Below are 21,270 nucleotides of genomic sequence, written 5' to 3' on the forward strand. Positions count from 1 at the left end.
GGGCAGGCAGAGGTCAGTAATTCAGGGCAGAGTCCGTAAGGTACAGAACGGCAGGCATGCTCAGGGTCAGGGCAGGCAGAGGTCAGTAATCCAGGGCAGAGTCCGTAAGGTACAGAACGGCAGGCATGCTCAGGGTCAGGGCAGGCAGAGGTCAGTAATCCAGGGCAGAGTCCGTAAGGTACAGAACGGCAGGCATGCTCAGGGTCAGGGCAGGCAGAGGTCAGTAATCCAGGGCAGAGTCTGTAAGGTACAGAACGGCAGGCATGCTCAGGGTCAGGGCAGGCAGGTGTCAGTAATCCAGGGCAGAGTCCGTAAGGTACAGAACGGCAGGCATGCTCAGGGTCAGGGCAGGCACAGGTCAGTAATCCAGGGCAGAGTCAAGCGGTACAGACTGGCTGGTAGGCTCAGGGTCTGGGCAGGCAGTTGTCAGTAATCCAGGGCAGTGTCAATTGGTGTCAAAAACTGGGAGAACTAGAAAACAGGAACTACCACGAAACAGGAGTACAGGAAAAAACGCTGGTAGCTTGACGAGATAAGACGAACTGGCAACAGACAAACAGAAAACACAGGTATAAATGTACAGGGGATAATGGGGGGAAATGGGTGACACCTGGAGGGGGGTGGAGACAAGCACAATAATTTGAAACAGATCAAGATTTCAAGACTAAAGGCTGGTTTATACTACGGGTGTGTTCGTAAATAGTGGTGTTGATCCGAGCGTTCTGACCTAATCTGACCCAAGCTTGCTAGCTACTTTCAGACAAAAAATTAGATTACAGCTCACTCTGACCATTTTAGTCGCCCTAGTGGAGCTGGTTAGGCTGTTTTTATATTATGAAGAGCATTGGTGACTGCAACTCTGCTGCTGGCAACAAATTAATAAAAGAATTTTGCCAAAGTTTACTGACACTAGTCAGTTATTCTGCTGACACACCAGTCAGTTATTCTCAGATGAGAGTGCTCTGAAATCGGAGTAGATAGCCAGAGCGAATTTATCAGCTACGTCTATTTACAGTTGTCACAGTGACATCCTAAACATTCGATTGAAATAGTTACTTGCATAGTGAAGTCTTTTGTTTAGACATGTAGCTCGCTAGCTAAACAATTAGCCATAATCCCAACTCATAAAGTTACTGTAAACTAACGCACTTCTGTACATTGTGCTGTAACGTACAATTGACCTTATTTTAGCACCCCAAAAACATAATACTTCCAGGTCGACTGTAATTTGAATACCATTGTAATTCACAATTTCTCCCCTTTCCAGCAATATCAATGACGAGACGTTCATGCTGCCCGTTTCTGCATGATTGAAGAATGCAATGAGCTCCATCGGGTCTTGTTTAAAATGATGGATGGGGAAGCAAAACCTACTGCGTGATAGGGAAAGGGGGAGACAAGCCGAAATGGCTTTTTTCACCCGATTTGTCCAAGTTATCACCTCTAAAATGTAAATAAAACACTATAAAAGTTTAGATAGTGTGTCATTACATACCTATCATTAGGCTATAATTCTCAATGCAAATGGCTCTGAGATACAAATAAAATTACTACACAGATCATACACGTAGCGTTAGCTAGCCAGCCAGCTAACGTTGGCTAGCTAGACTCTCTTATCCTTATACATGGATGAACGCTTCTACCTCTCTGTCACGGATGCCCTTAGTTTGAAGATGTAATCCGAAGCCTTCTGTGTTCTCTTTTCAAATGTTCTCCATCACCTTAGCTATCATAGTTTAACCTCTAACGCCTGAGAAACCCGAGAAAAGCTGACTCGCATAGCCTAGCCTAATGCCACAGGGATATCATATAATAAAATGTTCATGAAATCACAAGTCCAAGACACAAAATGAAAGATACCGATCTTGTGAATAAAGCCATCATTTCTGATTTTTAAAATGTTTTACATAGAAGACAAAATATGTAAATCTATTAGCTAACCACGTTAGCAAAAGACACCACTCCCATACTCCACCATTTTTTTACTCCATCAGTAGCTATCACAAATTCAACCAAATAAAGATATAAATAGCCACTAACCAAGAAACAACCTCATCAGATGACAGTCTGATAACATATTTATTGTATAGCATAGGTTTTGTTAGAAAAATGTCCATATTTCAGGTATAAATCATAGTTTACAATTGCAGCCCCCATCACAACTCTCACTAAAATAACTACAGAGACCATCGTGTATTAGCTAATTACTCATCATAAAACATTTCTTAAAAATACACAGCGTGCAGCAGATGAAAGACACAGATCTTGTGAATCAAGACAATATTTCAGATTTTCTAAGTGTTTTACAGCGAAAACACAATATATCGTTATATTAACTTACCACAATAGCAAACCAGACAACAGCATTGATTCCAGCCAAACATAGCGATAACGTATTCACCACCAAACGCTATTAATTTTTTCACTAACCTTCTCAGAATTCTTCAGATGACAGTCCTGTAACATCATATTACACAATCCATATAGGTTTTGTTCGAAAATGTGCATATTTAGCAGCACAAATCGTGGTTATACAATGTGATCAGTAGCAACATGTCATGCATTCTGGCCGGCGCCATCTTGGAAAGGCACCTAATCTAATCCATAAATAATCGTAAACTTGACAAAAAATACAGGTTGGACATCAAATGAAAGATGCATTAGTTATTAATGCAACCGCTGAGTTCGATTTTTAAAATTAACGTTACTAGACATACAGTGTGCGTTACAGCCAGACTAGTGCCGCAATAATGGCGGACAAATCCGTTTACATTTTTCCACATAAATACGGAATAACATCATAAATAGCTCTTACTTTTGGACGAGCTTCCATCAGAATCTTGGCCAAGTGGTCCTTTGTCCAAAAGATTCGTTGCTTGGTTGTAAAACGTCGTCTTCAACTTCAGAATTAGCAGCTAACAATAGCTATGTGGTCACAACATGCCCAAATCCTCAAAACGCAATACTAAGGAAATTCCGAAAATACCAATATACTCGCATAAACTGATATAACTCGGTTTAAAATAACTTCGTTATGACGTTTCTAACACCTATATCGAATTAAATTACAGACAGATATATCTAAGGTCGATAACTGAGCGTTTCAAAATGCCATCCTGAGGTCTTGCTTTGCGTAATGGCGAACGTCGAAAAGAGAGCTCCCCTCGTTCCTTGGCCTTTTACAAACTCTGAGAACTACTTAGAAAGTCCATTCCACTTCTCATTGGTTACTGACATCCAGGGGAAGGCGGGTGCAGTTCATGTTGACCCATAGGATACATACAGAGCTTTAAACTGATCTGAGAACAGAGCCTCGGTATCAGACCTTCGCAGTTCCTGTCATGGATTTCGCTGCAGAAAGAGTTCTGTTTCACCCACAGACATAATTCAAAAGGTTTTAGAAACTAGAGAGTGTTTTCTATCCAATAGTAATAATAATATGCATATTGTACGAGCAAGAATTGAGTACGAGGCCGTTTAAATTGGGCACGATTTTGTGCTATGTCGAAAATGGCACCCCCCTAGTGGCAAGAAGTTAATTCCACTGATTTCAAAACTCGTCTTCTAGAAAGTGGAGAAAACATTTATGCAGTTCTACTACATGATATCTTTAACCTTTTCACACGTACCAACACACGGGTGTGATCATTCTACAGTGGTCCCTGTAGCGTACGATCAAACTGGTGTGATTAGAACACTTATTTAGAACGCTTATTTAGAACGGCCAGTTTCAAATGACGCAACAGAGCTGGCCACACTTTTTTCAGAAACTATTTACACAAACACAGTCCTTACTAAGTTATGTCCATAGCAAAGTTTTGTCCAGAATGTGAGCAGTTTATTTTTGAATGCAATTTTCAGACATTCACAAAAGTATCTACAGCCTAACGCAATCATCCAAAGTGGAAAAATGTAGGCTACCAATGTCCTAGCGCTAACTGAGGAAAGCTTGACTTAACCTCTACCGAGCACCTACCCCGGGTCCGGGAGCACCCCCCACCCCCCCCACACTGATTAGCATCGCTAGCATAGCGTCACAATTAAATAGTAGCATCTAAATATCATTAAATCACAAGTCCAAGACACCTAATGAAATATACAGATCCTGTGAATAAAGCCACCATTTCAGATTTTTATAATGTTTTACAGGGAAGACACAATATGTAAATCTATTAGCTAAACACGTTAGCAAAAGACACAATTTTTTTACTCCAACAGTTTTTTCCTGCGTCAGTAGCTATCACTAATTCGACTAAATAAAAATATATATAGCCACTAACCAAGAAACAACTTCATAAGATGACAGTCTGATAACATATTTATTGTATAGCATATGTTTTGTTTGAAAAATGTGCATATTTCAGGTATAAATCATAGTTTACCATTGCCGCCACCATCACAACTCCCACCAAAGCGACTAGAATAACTACAGAGAGCAACGTGAATTACCTAAATACTCATCATAAAACATTTCTGAAAAATACACAGCGTACAGCAAATGAAAGACAAACATCTAGTGAATCCAGCCAATATTTCAGATTTTTTAAGTGTTTTACAGCGAAAACACAATATAGCATTATATTAGCTTACTACAATAGCAAACCACACAACAACATTGATTCAAGCCAAAAATAGCGATAACGTATAACCCAGCAAAAGATATTAATTTTTTCACTGACCTGTTCAGAATTCTTCAGATGACAGTCTTATAACATCATATTACACAATACATATAGAGTTTGTTCGAAAATGTGCATATTTAGCGGCACAAATCGTGGTTATACAATGAGAAAAGTAGCCAAGCTGCCAACAAAATGTCGGGAGAAATCTTGGGAGAGGCACCTATTCTAATCGATAACTAATCATAAACTTGACAAAAAAACACAGGTTGGACAGCAAATGAAAGATACATTAGTTCTTAATGCAATCACTGTGTTACATTTTTTAAATTAACGTTACTACGACATACAGTGTGCGTTAAAGCGAGACCGCACGGAAATTAATGGCGGATTATGCATTTTACATTTTTCAACAGAACAACGAATTAAACAGTATAAATAGTTCTTACTTTTTGATGTGCTTCCATCAGAATCTTGGGCAAGATGTCCTTTGTCCAAAAGAATCGTTGCTCGGTTGTAGAATGTAGTCTTCAACGTTGCAATTAGCAGTAGACATTAGCCATGTGGGCAGGACATCCCCAACTCCCTAGAACGCGACACTAATAAATATCCAAAAATTGCAATATACTGACATAAACTGATATAACTCGGTTTAAAATAACAACATTATGATGTCTTTAACAGCTATATCGAATAAAAACAGAGCCGGATATATCTAAGAGCTATAACCGGAGCTTTCTAGTACGACATGCCAAGGTCCTTCCTGCGTCAGAGCGAAGTGAACAAAGACCGGACCCTTCGTTCCCAAGCCATTTATAACCTCTCAGATCTGCCTAGAGACTCCATTTCAAATCTCACTATTCGCTGACATCCAGGGGAAGGCGTATGCAGTGCATCTCAACCAATAGAAGACAGGCAAATTAATAAACTGACCTGGGAACAGCTTACAGAATTCAGCATTCTCACATCCACAAAGGAAAAAGGCTCCAACTCGAGTTCTGTTTTACTCACAGAAATAATTCAAACGGTTTTAGAAACTAGAGAGTGTTTTCTATCCAATAGTAATAATAATATGCATATTGTACGAGCAAGAATTGAGTACGAGGCAGTTTAATTTGGGAACAAATTTTTTGTCGAAATGGCGCCCCCCTATTGACAAGAAGTTTTAATGCAACCGCTGTGTCAGATTTAAAAAACGCCACACTTTGCAATTATGTTAGGTCTGCACCTAGCCACAGAAACCCATACAGTCATTTTCCAGCCAACTAGAGTGTCACAAAAGTCAGAAATAGCATTAAAAATAATCACTTACCTTTGATGATCTTCATCTGGTGGTACTCCCAGGTCTCCATGTTAGACAATAAATGTTTGTTTTGTCCAATAATGTCCCTCTTTATGTCCAAATACCTCCTTTTTGTTTGCGCGTTTTGTCCAGTAATCCAGTAATAAAAGGCGTGTGCACTAATTCCAGACGAAAAGTTTTTAAAAAGTACAATAAAAGTTAGTAGAAACATGCCAAATGATGTTTAAAATCAATCCTCCGGTTGTTTTATGTCATAAAAAATCAATACTATTTCAACCGGACAAAAGCTTCGTCAATAGGAAAAGAGAAACAAGAAAGGCGCGTTCCTGATCAGGGCGCAAGGCTGATGAATGGAAATGTTCACTCGCCACTGATTGAAAGTACTGTATCTCCCTCATTTTTCATAGTAAATGCCTGAAACAATGCTTAAAGACTGGCCACATGTAGAGGAAGACACAGAGCTCATTAACTGGGTCCTAAGTCTTTGTATGGTGGATAGGCTTTCAATGGAAAAACAGCCTTTCAAAATAATAGTACTTCCTGTTTGGATTTTCCTCGGGTTTTCGCCTGCTATATCAGTTCTGTTATACTCACAGACATTATTTTAACAGTTTTGGAAACTTTAGAGTGTTTCCTATCCAAATCTATATGCCTATCCTATCTTCTGGGTCTGAGTAGCAGGCAGTTTAATTTGGGCACGCTTTTCATGTAAAATTCCGAATGCTGCCCACTACCCTAGTGAAGTTGTCAATTTTATTTGTATTGATAGTAACAAACGTGTATGCTACGTCACATGAAAGTTCACATGTTCCAGAAGGCATACCACATACTGTATAGTGCACCTTCTATACAGGATATCTTTGGCCAAGACACTGTCAGACTGGCCACGACACTGTCAGACTGGTTAAGACACTGTCAGACTGGCCACAACACTGTCAGACTGGCCAGTACACTGTCAGACTGACCAGTACACTGTCAGACTGACCAGTACACTGTCAGACTGGTCAAGACACTGTCAAACTGGTCAAGACACTGTCAGACTGGCCAAGATACTGTCAGACTGGTTAAGACACTGTCAGACTGGTCAAGACACTTTCAGACTGGCCAGTACACTGTCAGACTGGTCAAGACACTGTCAGACTGGCCAAGACACTGACAGACTGGTCAAGACACTGTCAGACTGGTCAAGACACTGTCAGACTGGCCAAGACACTGACAGACTGGCCAAGACACTGACAGACTGGTTAAGACACTGTCAGACTGGTCAAGACACTGTCAGACTTGTCAAGACACTGTCAGCCTGGCCAAGACTTTGTCATACGTTGTGTGCTAAGAGGTGATGAACTTTGCCTTGTGGAGACATGACTTACAGCTTGTGATGTATTAATCACAGTAATATGCTCACGTTCACTTATAAAAAGCACCTCCAGATATGAAATTCAATGTTCCCATCGAACTGATATCAGTCATATTGCCAATGTTAAAATTAAGCCCATGTATTCCCTCCCTTAGAGACCAAGGCATAGCTGTAAACGTTCTGAATGGCTGGCTGCAGACAATATAAAAGCTCTTGTTGTCTGTAAAAAGGCCTGTGTGAGATCTTGGAGCCTTGACTGTGATTCAGACTGCAGGATGCCCACTCTTTGGGGCCGCAACGCACCATATGCGTCAGCGATAATGTTTGTGCTCGTATAATGTTCTGCGTTTTCCCTGAAACCACATTAGAACAAATTACTCTTTAGATGAAGATGCACCACCTGCTGTGCGACGCCCTCCCTGCCCTCACGCGCCGTGATGTTTTTGTTCTTGTACATAATCAGATGTTTTCGTTAGTCCGCTTGACATGTTCTCAAATGCTTACATGGTTTACCAACCTAGCTCAGGACACAACAATCATGACTCTCTTTTTTCGTCTCTCTTTCCTGGTAAACCACATGTTCTACTTTTAAAATTCTGCAGTTGGTGTCAGCGTCTTGCATTCTAGAGTGCACAGCTAAACAAGCCTCAGAACACAATGACGTACATACCGCCATATAGATTTATATTGAAATCCACCATCAACATGAATAGATGAGTGGAACCAACAACTGTTATCCTCAATCCTTCAACCACCATTAAGACACGTGTCCCTTGCAGCTCTCGCTCTCTGTCTCTTGGCTGTCGCCGGGCAGGCCTCATCAGTGGCTCTGGATCCAGCAGGTGTTTTGATTTATTGACGTGAGTGGAAAACTATGAAGCTCACTTTGTGACAGCTCTGAGTTTTAGAATAAAAATATAAGTGGCCTGATGAATGAGTGCAGCTTGAGCTCACCCAGTGGCATTGTATGTCACTGTCCAGAGTGATGAGAGACTAGCCCGGCCTAACTACCGGCTGCCTGACTCAGCCTGCCTGCCACCACAGACTGCTATTGGGAGGAACATGGCTTCGCCTTTCTGCAACCACAGACTGCTATTGGGAGGAACATGGCTTCACCTTTCTGCAACCACAGACTGCTATTGGGAGGAACATGGCTTCGCCTTTCTGCAACCACAGACTACTATTGGGAGGAACATGGCTTCACCTTTCTGCAACCACAGACTGCTATTGGGAGGAACATGGCTTCGCCTTTCTGCAACCACAGACTACTATTGGGAGGAACATGGCTTCGCCTTTCTGCAACCACAGACTGCTATTGGGAGGAACATGGCTTCACCTTTCTGCAACCACAGACTGCTATTGGGAGGAACATGGCTTCACCTTTCTGCAACCACAGACTACTATTGGGAGGAACATGGCTTCACCTTTCTGCAACCACAGACTGCTATTGGGAGGAACATGGCTTCGCCTTTCTGCAACCACAGACTGCTATTGGGAGGAACATGGCTTCACCTTTCTGCAACCACAGACTGCTATTGGGAGGAACATGGCTTCGCCTTTCTGCAACCACAGACTGCTATTGGGAGGAACATGGCTTCACCTTTCTGCAACCACAGACTGCTATTGGGAGGAACATGGCTTCACCTTTCTGCAACCACAGACTGCTACTGGGAGGAACATGGCTTCACCTTTCTGCAACCACAGACTGCTATTGGGAGGAACATGGCTTCACCTTTCTGCAACCACAGACTGCTATTGGGAGGAACATGGCTTCACCTTTCTGCAACCACAGACTGCTATTGGGAGGAACATGGCTTCGCCTTTCTGCAACCACAGACTGCTACTGGGAGGAACATGGCTTCACCTTTCTGCAACCACAGACTGCTATTGGGAGGAACATGGCTTCGCCTTTCTGCAACCACAGACTACTATTGGGAGGAACATGGCTTCGCCTTTCTGCAACCACAGACTACTATTGGGAGGAACATGGCTTCACCTTTCTGCAACCACAGACTGCTACTGGGAGGAACATGGCTTCACCTTTCTGCAACCACAGACTGCTACTGGGAGGAACATGGCTTCACCTTTCTGCAACCACAGACTGCTATTGGGAGGAACATGGCTTCGCCTTTCTGCAACCACAGACTGCTACTGGGAGGAACATGGCTTCACCTTTCTGCAACCACAGACTGCTATTGGGAGGAACATGGCTCCGCCTGCCTGCCACATGCAGGATCCTATGAAGTGGAACATGGCTTGGAACTGCTATTTATTTACTCATGGTTTAACTATAGGATCAGATCTGGTACCAAGCCAGTGATAAATAACAGGATGATTATGATGATGACAGTTTAATTGTGTGTGCACAACAACTCTTGAAAAATAGATTTTTATCTCAATGAGAAAAACCTGTATAAACAAAGGTTTAATAAAAAAATATCAAATATTTCGCAAATATGGCAAGGTGCATCTGGTGTTTGATGATTGTTGGCCTCAGAGTTGAATGTCAGAACATTATCATGGAGTTTGACTGGGGCCACCGACTCTGACTGTTGGACTAAAATAGCAATACAGACAGCCAGCAGAAAGCAACATCAGTACCATCAATCAGTGAACTGGAACAAAATGCACCCTGTCATTATGCACCCAGGAAGTGGGAAATGTAATTAGAACAATGAAATTAGGCCATGGGCACTACTACACCTGCTCGTCAACAGGGCAATATATTTATTTTTGGACACGTATATCCATAATTTACAGTATTGTCATGACTGTCCTGTGAGGATCAGAATGGGAAGATCAAACTGATGGGGGGTGGGGGGGTGACAGTAACCAAGCCTCTCTCTCTAACACAGAGAGGACAGGGGGAGCTGCTGGATGGTCACCCTTCACACCCTGCTGTAAATCTCTAGAGGGGGAACCTTTCTCTCTCTCTTCAGTATTGGGATCAGAATGTCTTTGTCTAGAGAGAGACTTTTGCCAGCCAAAACCTCTAACGTCCAAAAAGTGAACTTTAGATCAAATATGTCTAACATCCGAATGTGGGAAATGGTCAATGGGTAGACGTGGAAAATTAGTGTCTATTTTGTGATGTCATTAAAAATTTTATAAAATTGTATAACAAAAATACTGTAATTTGGAAAGTGTACACACTGTATATGTCAAGTTTACATCCAATATGTGGTTTAGAGAATATGACAAATTATGAAAGTAATTTTCTTAAAATAGGAATGTGATTTTAGTTTTCTAATAAGATAATTGTTTTGAGTATACTTTGCACACTAAGTAGCCACACCCCGAGTGAGGTCAGAGAGCTTGTCAGTGTGATGGAACCTCTTTTAGATCAGAGAGCTTAACCTCTCTTGGGCACGTGAGACGGTAGCGTCCCACCTCTTCAACAGCCAGTGAAACTGGTGGGCGCCAAATTCACATACAGAAATACTCATTATAAAAATTCAGAAAACTAAACATATTTTACATAGGTTTAAAGATGAACTGCTTGTGAATCCAACCACGGTGTCAGATTTTTTAAATGCTTTACGGCGAAAGCATACATTACGATTATGAGAACATAGCCCACTAAACAAATCATTACAAACAGTAGCCAGTCAGCTAGAACAATTACACAATTTAGAAATAGAGATAACATTTATCCCTTACCTTTGATGATCTACATATGTTTGCAATCAGCAGACATTCATTTACTCAATAAATGTTATTTTTGTTCGATAAAGTATCTTTATACCCAAAAACCTCCGTTTTGTTCGCGCGTTTTCTTCAGTAATCCACAGGCTAAAACGCAGTAAAAACAGGAAGACAAAAAAATCCAAATTGTATCCATGAAGTTCATAGAAACATGACAAACGATGTTTATATTCAAACCTCAGGTTGTTTTTAGCCTAAATAATCAATAATATTTCAACCGGACAAGAACGTCATCAATATAAAATGTAAACAAGAAACGCACTCTCTCGGTCTTGCACAGGAAAAAGCTCTGTGACACGGCATGGTCCACTCATTCAGACTGCTCTTACTTCCTCATTTTTTAGAATATAAGCCTGAAACATTTTCTGAAGACTGTTGACATCTAGTGGAAGGCATAGAAACTGCATTTTGAGTCCTAAGTCAAAGGATACTGTATTGGCATTGAATAGAAAAAATAAAAAAATTATAAAAAAAATCCTTCCTGAATCGATTTTTCTCAGGTTTCTGCCTGCCAAATCAATTCTGTTATACTCACAGACACTATTATAACAGTTTTGGAAACTTTAGAGTGTTTTCTATCCAAATCTACCAGTTATATGCATATCATATATTCTGGGCCCGAGATGCAGGCAGTTTAATTTGGGCATGCATTTCATCCAAAATTCCGAATGCTGCCCCCTACCCTAGAGAAGTTAAAAGAACTGGGTAAGAATGAACATATCAGACCAGGAAACGTGGAGCGATAGCTACATGTGGGAAATGGTTGAAACAACACGAGAGGAAGAAGATTTGGTTTCAACGGAGGTAGATGACGAACGACGGCATTCAAACACGTAAATACATTCATTGCTTCTTATTCCAAAACGGTGGCGGTTCGTTTGCAAGGTATATGATTAATGTGAAGACAGGCCTAGATTGTATCCATGATAAATGTCCCTTTTTCTCTATCGCTCGCTGCCAGTTAGTTTTGTTTCGTCAAACCTACCAGCGTTTTTCCCTCTGTTCCTGTCTCTTGATTGTTCCTGTTTTCCAATTTTCCCAGTTTTGACCTTTTCTGCCTGCTCTGACCCTGAGCCTGCTTTCCGTCCTGTACCTTTGCCCCACCTATCTGGATTACTGACCCCTGCATGCCCTTGACCTGTCTTTTGCCTGCCCCTGTTGGGTTAACTTCTTATGGCTGCAGCCCGAGGCCGCCCACAATATGACAACAGTCAGCTCAAGTGCAGGGCGCGAATTTCTAAATATATATATTTTTTAATATTTAACTTTCACACATTAACCTGTTTGGCGTGCAAGCCCGACGTCGGTACATTTATGACAACAGCCACTTGAAGTGCAGGGCGCGAAATTCAAAATATATTTTTTTAATATTTAACTTTCACACATTAAAAATCGGACATGTTGGCTGGATTCACGAGATGTGTACCTTTCATATGCTATCTTGGACTTGTTAAAATGTTTTACAGGGAAGACAAAATATGTAAATCTATTAGCTAACCACGTCAGCAAAAGACTCCACTTTTATTACTCCATCAGTTTTTGACTCCATCAGTAGCTATCACAAATTCGGCCAAATAAAGATATAAATAGCCACTAACCAAGAAACAACCTCATCAGATGACAGTCTGATAACATATTTATTGTATAGCATATGTTTTTTTCAAAAAATGTGCATATTTCAGGTATAAATCATAGTTTACATTGCAGCTACATTTAAAAATTGCACCGAAAGCAGCCATAATATTTACAGACACCAACGTCAAATACCTAATTACTCATCATAAAACATTTCTGAAAAATACATAGTGTACAGCAAATGAAAGACAGGCATCTTGTGATGCCAGACAATATTTCCGGTTTATTAAGTGTTTTACAGCGAAAACAAAATGTAGCGTTATATTAGCTTAGCACAATAGCCAGAAACACTTGGGCGCCGGCGACTACGACAGATATATGAAACAACATCTTAAAATGGGTCTTACTTTTGCTGATCTTTCATCAGAATGTTGAACAAGGTGTCCTTTGTCCAGATGAGTCGATGTTTGGATTCAGAATGGCTACTTTCTCTCTCCATTTAGCAAGCGCGCTAGCCGGGTTGCACGGATCTCTCCATATAAACAAACGGAAGAGAACGGAACACGGCAAAACTTCCGAAAAAATTTCAATAATCTGATGAAACGATATTGAAAAAACATACTTTACGATGATATGGTGACATGTATCAAATAAAATCAAAGCCGGAAATAGTCGCCTATAACGTCAGCAAAACAAAATCGCGTTCTTCAGAGTACCGGAAATGGGGTACACGTCATTCCAAAAGGATTTATTCCATCCCAGATCGAGATAATCACCTCATTTCTTCTCTCACAGCCTTCTTGACATCCAGAGGAAGGTGTATGATGTGCATGTTTACTAATAGCTCTTGTGCCCATTTATAGGCAGGAAGAGGAAGAGAGCATCGATTTCAGACTTTGAACTTCCGGGTCAGGAAAAGTGCTGCAGAATGAGTTCTGTTTCACTCAGAGAAATAATTCAAACGGTTTTAGAAAATAGAGAGTGTTTTCTATCCAATAGTAATAATAATATGCATATTGTACGAGCAATAATTGAGTACGAGGCCGTTTGAAATGGGCACCTTTTATCTGGCTACTCAATACTGCCCCTGCAGCCCAAACAGGTTAATACACTTTTGTAAATTCAACTTTGTCTGCATCTGGGTCTTACCTTGAAATGTGATAGATATAATACAGTGAAATACAGTACAGTGACTCTAACTTGAATTATGTAGCACAGCCTTGCCATTGTACAGTACCTGACTTAAGAAATTCCATATTTAGGTTGCTGCGTATTTATGCTTTTGTGACGGATAACACTTTTTAGTAGAATAACAAACACACAGTATCTGGTTGTTGCTGTTGGGGTTGCTAAGGTAATTTGACATTTTGTGACACAGATCTGGGGAGAATGTCCTCACATGGAAATAAATCATTGTTGAGACAACGCTGAAATGAGACGTCTATATCTGGAGAGGAATACCTCTGCTGAGACTCATCTCCCTCTGTTTATTGTCTTCTTCCCTCCTTATCTTCCCTCCTCACCTCTTTTTTCCTCCTTCTCTTCACTTCACCCAATCTTCTCCCATCCTGTTCTTCCCTCCTACTCTCCTCTTCTTCTATCTGTCTCCACTCCTGCTCTTCCCCTCTTTTCATTACTTTAGCCCTCCTTCCCCCTCCTCCTCTTCATCCTTCCTTCTCTCCTCCTCTTCTTTATTCCAGGTCTGACAAGGAGTCAGGTCTAGACAAGGAGTCAGATCTGGTTCACATGGAGGCACACCCCCAATGGACGTGAGAAGCACTACGCACGCACGCACGCACACGCACACACACACAAACACACCTTTCTTTTTCTTTCTCTCTCTCTGTCACACACACAGCAGAGAAACACCCCCACATTCGCTGTCCAATTGTCAGCCCTCTAACGATAGAAGAGAGTGAGAGTCTGTCAAGGAATAAATTCCACCCTGGGTTTAGAGCGTTGTGTCCCAGGGGAAAGACAGTGGATTTACCCCACTGATAAATGCAGTGCATGACACTTGATTAATATGGCCTTTCCCTCTCATCCCTCTCACCCTGGGAGTGTCAGCTCTATAACTCGCCACGGCAACGCCACCCAAGGTCCTCCATAGGTGAAATTGTGAGATTGTTTATTCTAGCTATCTGCTGCTGCTGTTGTTAGAGCCCCGGAATCAGAGAGAGTTTAGTTTTCTGTACACAGAGAATGATCATAGTTGATCATGTTGAATAGTGACAAATCTACAACTTCACGTATTGCATGTATGAACCAATCACCATTATAGAATGGAAACCACAACATACTGGTCAAATTACAACTTTATATATATAATATGTAAGTATACTGTCACAAGTTTAACACTATCTCCTCTATTGCATGTCAATCACTAACCATACAAAAGTGCCCTGAAGTTCAATTAATACAGATATACAGCCTCGGTTTCCAGGTATCCTCACGTTCCCAGGAATAAGAGGCATGATCCACAGCTGGATGAATCCAGATCTCCAGTAATCTCTATCTCCTCATCTTGCAGGTATACAGTATGTAACATGCCGGGCTCTAACATGCTCAGAGCCCAACAGAAATTACTCCTTCCCTGGATACATCGACATCAGCTCACTGGTGGTCCAAGATGACTATATGTTTATTCAGGTAAGGTTCTGTCTGAGGAGAATATATTGTACCATATTGTATGTAGACCGTGATGCATTGCATAGGATGCGCATCGTTAGCCTTGAATGATATGGGCATGTGTTATGTATTACGCACAACTTGGTTTGTCTAGGACTGGGAGAGGATTTACATATTTTACAACACCACATGCAACCATTAGTTGATCCTCAGGTGTGAGGAAATGGTATGATAGAGCGATCCAACTGTAATTCATAAAAAATATTAATATTTATGATTCATTCTTGTTTTGACACATTGTATTAACTGCAGCATGTTCTTGATTAGAATAGATATGGGGACCATTGATTGACACAAAGTGTTTTAATTCTTAATTTGCAACCTGAATATGCATATGTATTGGTAATTATGTAATAGTCATTCTCACCTCTGATCCTTGAACAGTTGCTATGCTGCACGGGTATTTTATTTTTCCATAATTTTCCACTATTTCCATAATTTACATTGTCAAAAAAAACAATAGACACATTCTGTATAAAGAAAATGCACCTCGCATGACATATGTAAAATATGCAAACCTTTTATTTGAACCTTCATTTGAGAGTCTGCATTTGCACTCTATTCTGGTTCAGATGTGAAACCTAGGGAGTTTTATATTTTTCCACACCAGTCCCCAAATATGTCATATTAATCATAATTTGTGCGAGAAAGAGGAATCTGAAATGGCAATGTTCTGAATTCTAAGTAATGCTGGTGCGATTTTGGGGTTATGTTTAAATTCCCCCCCCCCCCCGCCGCCTGAATAGCATTTTCTTTGACATTGTGCAAATGAGGACGCACAAATTTAAAAGCAAACAGGAAAAGTGGAATAAATATCCCGCCAATCCAGTCCAGTATAAATTATGTTTCTATCCAAATTGAACTCCAAAGGCCTACGTAGTTATTTGAAGTATTTGAAGGGGGGAGATATAGATGTATTTCTATTAGAACATGAATTAGGCCCACATGTTTTTCCAAGTCAGGTCACATGGTCAAGTAAAGCTCCTTGTCCAAACTATTTCAATTAGAGCCAGGACTTCTCTCTTGAGCAAGTGGCTTCACCAGGAAAACTCTAGGCTCTAGTAACCTATGTCAGGGGTTCAGGAAGAACTCCTAGCCCTACACGTGATGCCTTGAAAAAATTCTGGCATGTAGTTATAGCCTACTCGGGACCAAGACTTCTTCGAAGTCAGGTCACATGTTCAGGAAAACTCCAGGCCCTACACATGATTGGCTTCATTCTGCCAGAATAATGGTCTGACAATATAGATCTGTGGTCTACCAGATCCCTCAACCATGTTTGACCACATTCATACATCTCCCTAACATTTCCTACCCAGAAAGCCAGCAGATACCAGATACCAGATACATTCTCGATTAATGGAATTATGAAAGAGTAAGTGAATTAAAGACATTTCTCCTTAGTGCTGACGCTAGGAAAATCACACTTTTGTTGACCAAAAATGTTCTCCTATCCTGATAGCCTCCAAATCCTGTGTTCTAATTACAGGTTTCTAGCACTTTCTTCCCTGCTTGCGGTGTTTGGACTGCATAGGCTAACAGCAGCTAACAGCTCAAGTGTTTGCTTGCCGAGTCCAAGTCGTGGCTGAACGACTACATGGATAACATACAGCTGGCTGGGGTTTTCATGCATCTGCAAGATAGAACAGCTACCTCCGGTAAGACAAGGGGTGTGTCTATTTGTAAATAACAGCTGGTGCACAAAATCGAATATTGAGGAAGTCTCAAGGTTTTGCTCGCCTGAGGTAGAATATCTCATGATAAGCTATAGACCAGACTATTTACCAAGAGACTTTTCATCTAGATTTTTCATAGCTGTCTATTTACCACAACAAACCGATGCTGGCACTAAGACCGCACTCAACGAGCTGTATAAGGCCATAAGCAAACAAGAAAATGCATTTTTAAATCCATTTTACCATATTTTTACCAGCATGTTACATGTGCAACCAGGAGGGAAAAAAACTCTAGACCATCTTTACTCCACACAACAGAGACGTGTACAAAGCTCTCCCTCGCCCTCCATTTGGCAAATCTGACCATAACTCTATCCTCCTGATTCCTGCTTACAAGCAAAAACTAAAGCAGGAAATACCAGTATTTCGGTCAATACAGAAGTGGTCAGATGACGCAGATGCTACGCTACAGGACTGTTTTGCTAGCACAGACTGGAATATGTTTTGGAATTCTTCTGATGGCATTGAGGAGTACACCACATCAGTCATTGGCTTCATCAATAAGTGCATCGATGATGTCGTCCCCACAGTGGCCATATGTACATACCCCAACCAGAAGCCATGGATTACAGGGAACATCCGCACAGAGCTAAAGGGACCCGGACGCTTATAAGAAATCCCGCTATGCCCTCTGAAGAACCATCAAACAGGCAAAGCGTCAATACAGGACAAAGATTGAATCCTACTACACCGGCTTGCAAACTATTATAGACTACAAAGGGAAGCACAGCCGTGAGCTGCCCAGTGACACGAGCCTACCAGATGAGCTAAATGACTATGTGCGCTTCGAGGCAATTATCAGTGTAGCATGCATGAGAGCACCAGCTGTTCTGGGTGACTGTGTGATCACTCTCTCAGTAGCCGATGTGAGTAAGACCTTTAAACAGGTCAACATTCACGGCTCACATCAGCACCATTATCCCAGAAACTTTAGATCCACTCCAATTTGCACACCGCCCAAACAGATCCACAGATGACGCAATCTCTATTGCACTCCACACTGCCCTTTCCCACCTGGACAAAAGGAACACCTATGTGAGAATGCTATTCATTAACTACAGCTCAGTGGTCACCACCATATTGCCATCAAAGCTCATCACTAACATTTGATTTGATTTGCCCACATCTACCTTCAAAACCACAAAGGGCATTGACAACAGGAGAGGACGTGAGAGGAGCAGTTTCTGCTGTATTTTATTTTTATTAGTAGATGCCAGGCACATTGGTTTGAGTGTGTCAAGAACTGCAAAGCTGCTGGATTTTTCATGTTCAACAGTTTCCCGTGTGTAATAAGAAGGGTTCACCACCCAAAGGACATCTAGCCAATTTGACACAACTGTGGGAAGCATTGGAGTCAGCATGGGCCAGCATCCCTGTGAAACGTTTTCAACACATTGTGGAGTTCATGCCCCGACGGATTAAGGCTATTCTGAGGGCAAAGGGTGGTGCAACTCAATATAAGGAAGGTATTCCTAATGTTTTGTGCACTCAGTGTTTATCTTTACATCATAAATAATGTCATGCATGTTCACTTGTTTGAAGGATGCAAGATGAGTAATGATTGATACATTTATGAAGGTTTTAGATTCATCCAAGGTGTAGTGGCTTCCTTTCCTCTTTACCATAGCCACTGCCCAAGCCTGTGCGGGGTTGTTTCGGACGCATACAGTCCACACTTAACGTTTCCAAACGGCCAAACATTCAATGAGATCCAGGGATATGGTGCAACAAAAAATGTTTATTCTTCTTATCTAACAAAAAGGTATTCTCCAATCAACTTAAAGCAGAGATTACTTGAAATGCAAATACATAATATAATATGACCTGTCTGTCTTTCTGTATGTATGTCTGTCTGTATGTCTATATGGTCAAAAAACTATACCGCTCCCGCATCTAGCAAGGACTCCCCCCCCCCAAGGCCCAACTTCCTGCCTTTATACTCACACAATTAACACAGTACAATGAATGGGAAAGAGGGTGGGGGCAAAAACTGAGTTACACTAATAACAAATGAATATATCTCAATCAGGTAAATAAATCATAAAGGTACGTACCTAATATTTCATCATATACATTCATATTTAATATATTTACACAAATGTACATGGAGCTCAGTATGTTCAGTCTTTTATACCAATATGCCCAAATCGGCTCTAACACAAGGAGTTAATTAATGTTGACACCAATGAGTCACAGATGTGCAGCATGGACACATGATACAAGTGAACACAAAAGGAATACTCAGTGTTTTGACTAAATGTGTTCCAGGTTACAACAGCAGGACAGGCCAGCTACTATGTGTCCTACCAGAGGGATCCATTCCTCAAAATCAAACTGACGAAATATTCTCTGCCTAAAGTAAGCAACATTCATTTTACAGTGATAAACACATGCCTCCGGATACACAGTTCATGCAGTAGATTAATTATTCAGATTGAGCACTTTTTAGTATTTAGCAAATTTGTTATACTTTTTAACTCCGCATTGTTGGGAAAGAGCTCGTAAGTAAGCATTTCACAGTGACGTCTACACCTGTTGTACACGACGCATGTGACAAATAAAATGTGATTTGATTTGAAGTCATTTGTAACATTACTACACAGTGATGTGTAGTCTCATAGTGTGTATTCTCACTCTTCTATTGCAGCTGTTTAAAGACACTATATGTTGTGTAGAGAACATTGGCAGCTATAGTGTTAAACATTCAATATGCACACCAGACCTGATCTTGTGACACACAACACGTACTCGGCGGCTTGTTACAACCCCAACCCGTAAGATCCATCATCGCGGCGGTGCAGGAGTGGAACCAGAATGACACATACAACCTGTACCTCTCTGACACCCTGGCTATTGAGAACGTCAAGACCACCCAGATGCTGGACAGGTATGAGGTAAGTGTTCACAGTTGTAACAACTGTGTGTGTGTGTGTGTGTGTGTGTGTGTGTGTGTGTGTGTGTGTGTGTGTGTGTGTGTGTGTGTGTGTGTGTGACCATGGGATGACACCTACCCCCGACACCACCGGAGTGGTAATAGCCTTCTTATTCCCTATGTCATCACATAGTTAGCCTAGTGGTAAGAGCATTGGAATAGTAACCAAAAGGTTGCAAGATCAAATCCCCGGGCTGTCAAGGTAAAAATCTGTCGTTCTGCCCCTAAAAGTTAACCCTGTTAACCCTAACCACTGTTCCCTGGTAGGGCCGTCATTGAAAATAAGAATTTGTTCTTAACTGACTTGCCTAGTTAAATAAAAAATAACAATCATTGCAGATTGTCCCCAGTCCTTTTTCTCAGGATGAATCCCCAGTTTATCACCCAGACACTGGCAGGTGTGATGGAGGGAGATAGAGGAGTGAGATGTGGGTCTGATCTTTAGAGTCATAAGCTGCTGCTCCTTCTAACATGTGTGTTAATGGTTTACAAAACGGGCTTAGTATTGAAATTGATGGTGACACCCAGTCGGTAAAACTGGTTGAAATGAAGCCAATCCAGTTTTCCATTCAGTATGACGTTGTTTTAACTAGTTTGGCCCTCTGGGCATGCATGCATATGCTAATTACAAACTATTGTAAATTGAAGTTATGCTGTATGTATCACTTCAAAGTTTCACTTTAATAATATTTTTTTTGAAGAGGCAGACTATGCCTCTGAGTTCCTCTGAAAAAGACTATAAGATATAATTCTGTCCAAAGTACTTTGTTGGAGTCCGAAGTATTGTTGTCACATACCCTGGAGTGTTGGGCTTCAGAAACCCAGTCGCCTCAAAGGCTCTGAGAGAGGAATCATTCACTAAGTACTTTGAGCTCAACAGGGAACAGAGAGACTGAATGAAAGATCAAATAATTCATTGCCCCTCGTCAGTATTCTCTCACTTTGTCTTTCTCGGTCTTTCTTTCTCTCAAATAAATTATATTATTCACTGAAGTAAAAAATATATATTTCCAACGTTAGCCAAATGGGAGTCATTTGAGTGTCACTTGGATTCAATCTGGACAATCTTTCCTTCAATCAAAATGTTTTTCTCTGTTTTTCGAGTTAAACTTTGCCATTTAGTGTTCGGTTTTTGATTCAATCCATCTCCCAGAGGTATGAACTTCAACACTGATAATTACAGAACGTCCTAACTTGCCTAACACAGTTAATACTCAGAGTGGTAGGCCTACAAATCAATGACAGCCCAATGATGAACTACCTGATTCCCTACTCACTCAGAGCTAAAAATAGCTTTTGAATGAGTGAGCGGTAGGAGGGAGGGAGGAAGAGATGGAGGGAGGGTTAGCTAGATG

The 21,270-nt window shown here is 41.1% G+C and overlaps 1 protein-coding gene across 4 annotated transcripts in view; it reads left to right on the forward strand.

Moving 5' to 3' along the window:
- LOC129836180 (VPS10 domain-containing receptor SorCS1-like) overlaps positions 1–21,270 on the forward strand; it is a 278,341-nt gene that overhangs the window by 126,642 nt on the left and 130,429 nt on the right. For 3 of the 4 annotated variants that reach the window (XR_008756628.1, XM_055902068.1, XM_055902063.1), the window contains 5 exons: positions 14,202–14,328; positions 15,090–15,208; positions 16,737–16,905; positions 19,252–19,341; positions 19,631–19,877. Coding sequence is in view for 1 of the 4 variants with exons in the window: in XM_055902033.1 (XP_055758008.1) it covers positions 8,386–9,522 (1,137 nt within the window). In the remaining 3 variants the exon portion in view is untranslated. Of the gene's footprint in view, positions 1–437; positions 14,329–15,089; positions 15,209–16,736; positions 16,906–19,251; positions 19,342–19,630; positions 19,878–21,270 lie in introns of those variants that run through there. The other variant, XM_055902033.1, reaches the window with a different exon arrangement.

The sequence above is a fragment of the Salvelinus fontinalis genome, chromosome 3, assembly GCF_029448725.1.
Source record: "Salvelinus fontinalis isolate EN_2023a chromosome 3, ASM2944872v1, whole genome shotgun sequence".
Taxonomy (NCBI): domain Eukaryota; kingdom Metazoa; phylum Chordata; class Actinopteri; order Salmoniformes; family Salmonidae; genus Salvelinus; species Salvelinus fontinalis.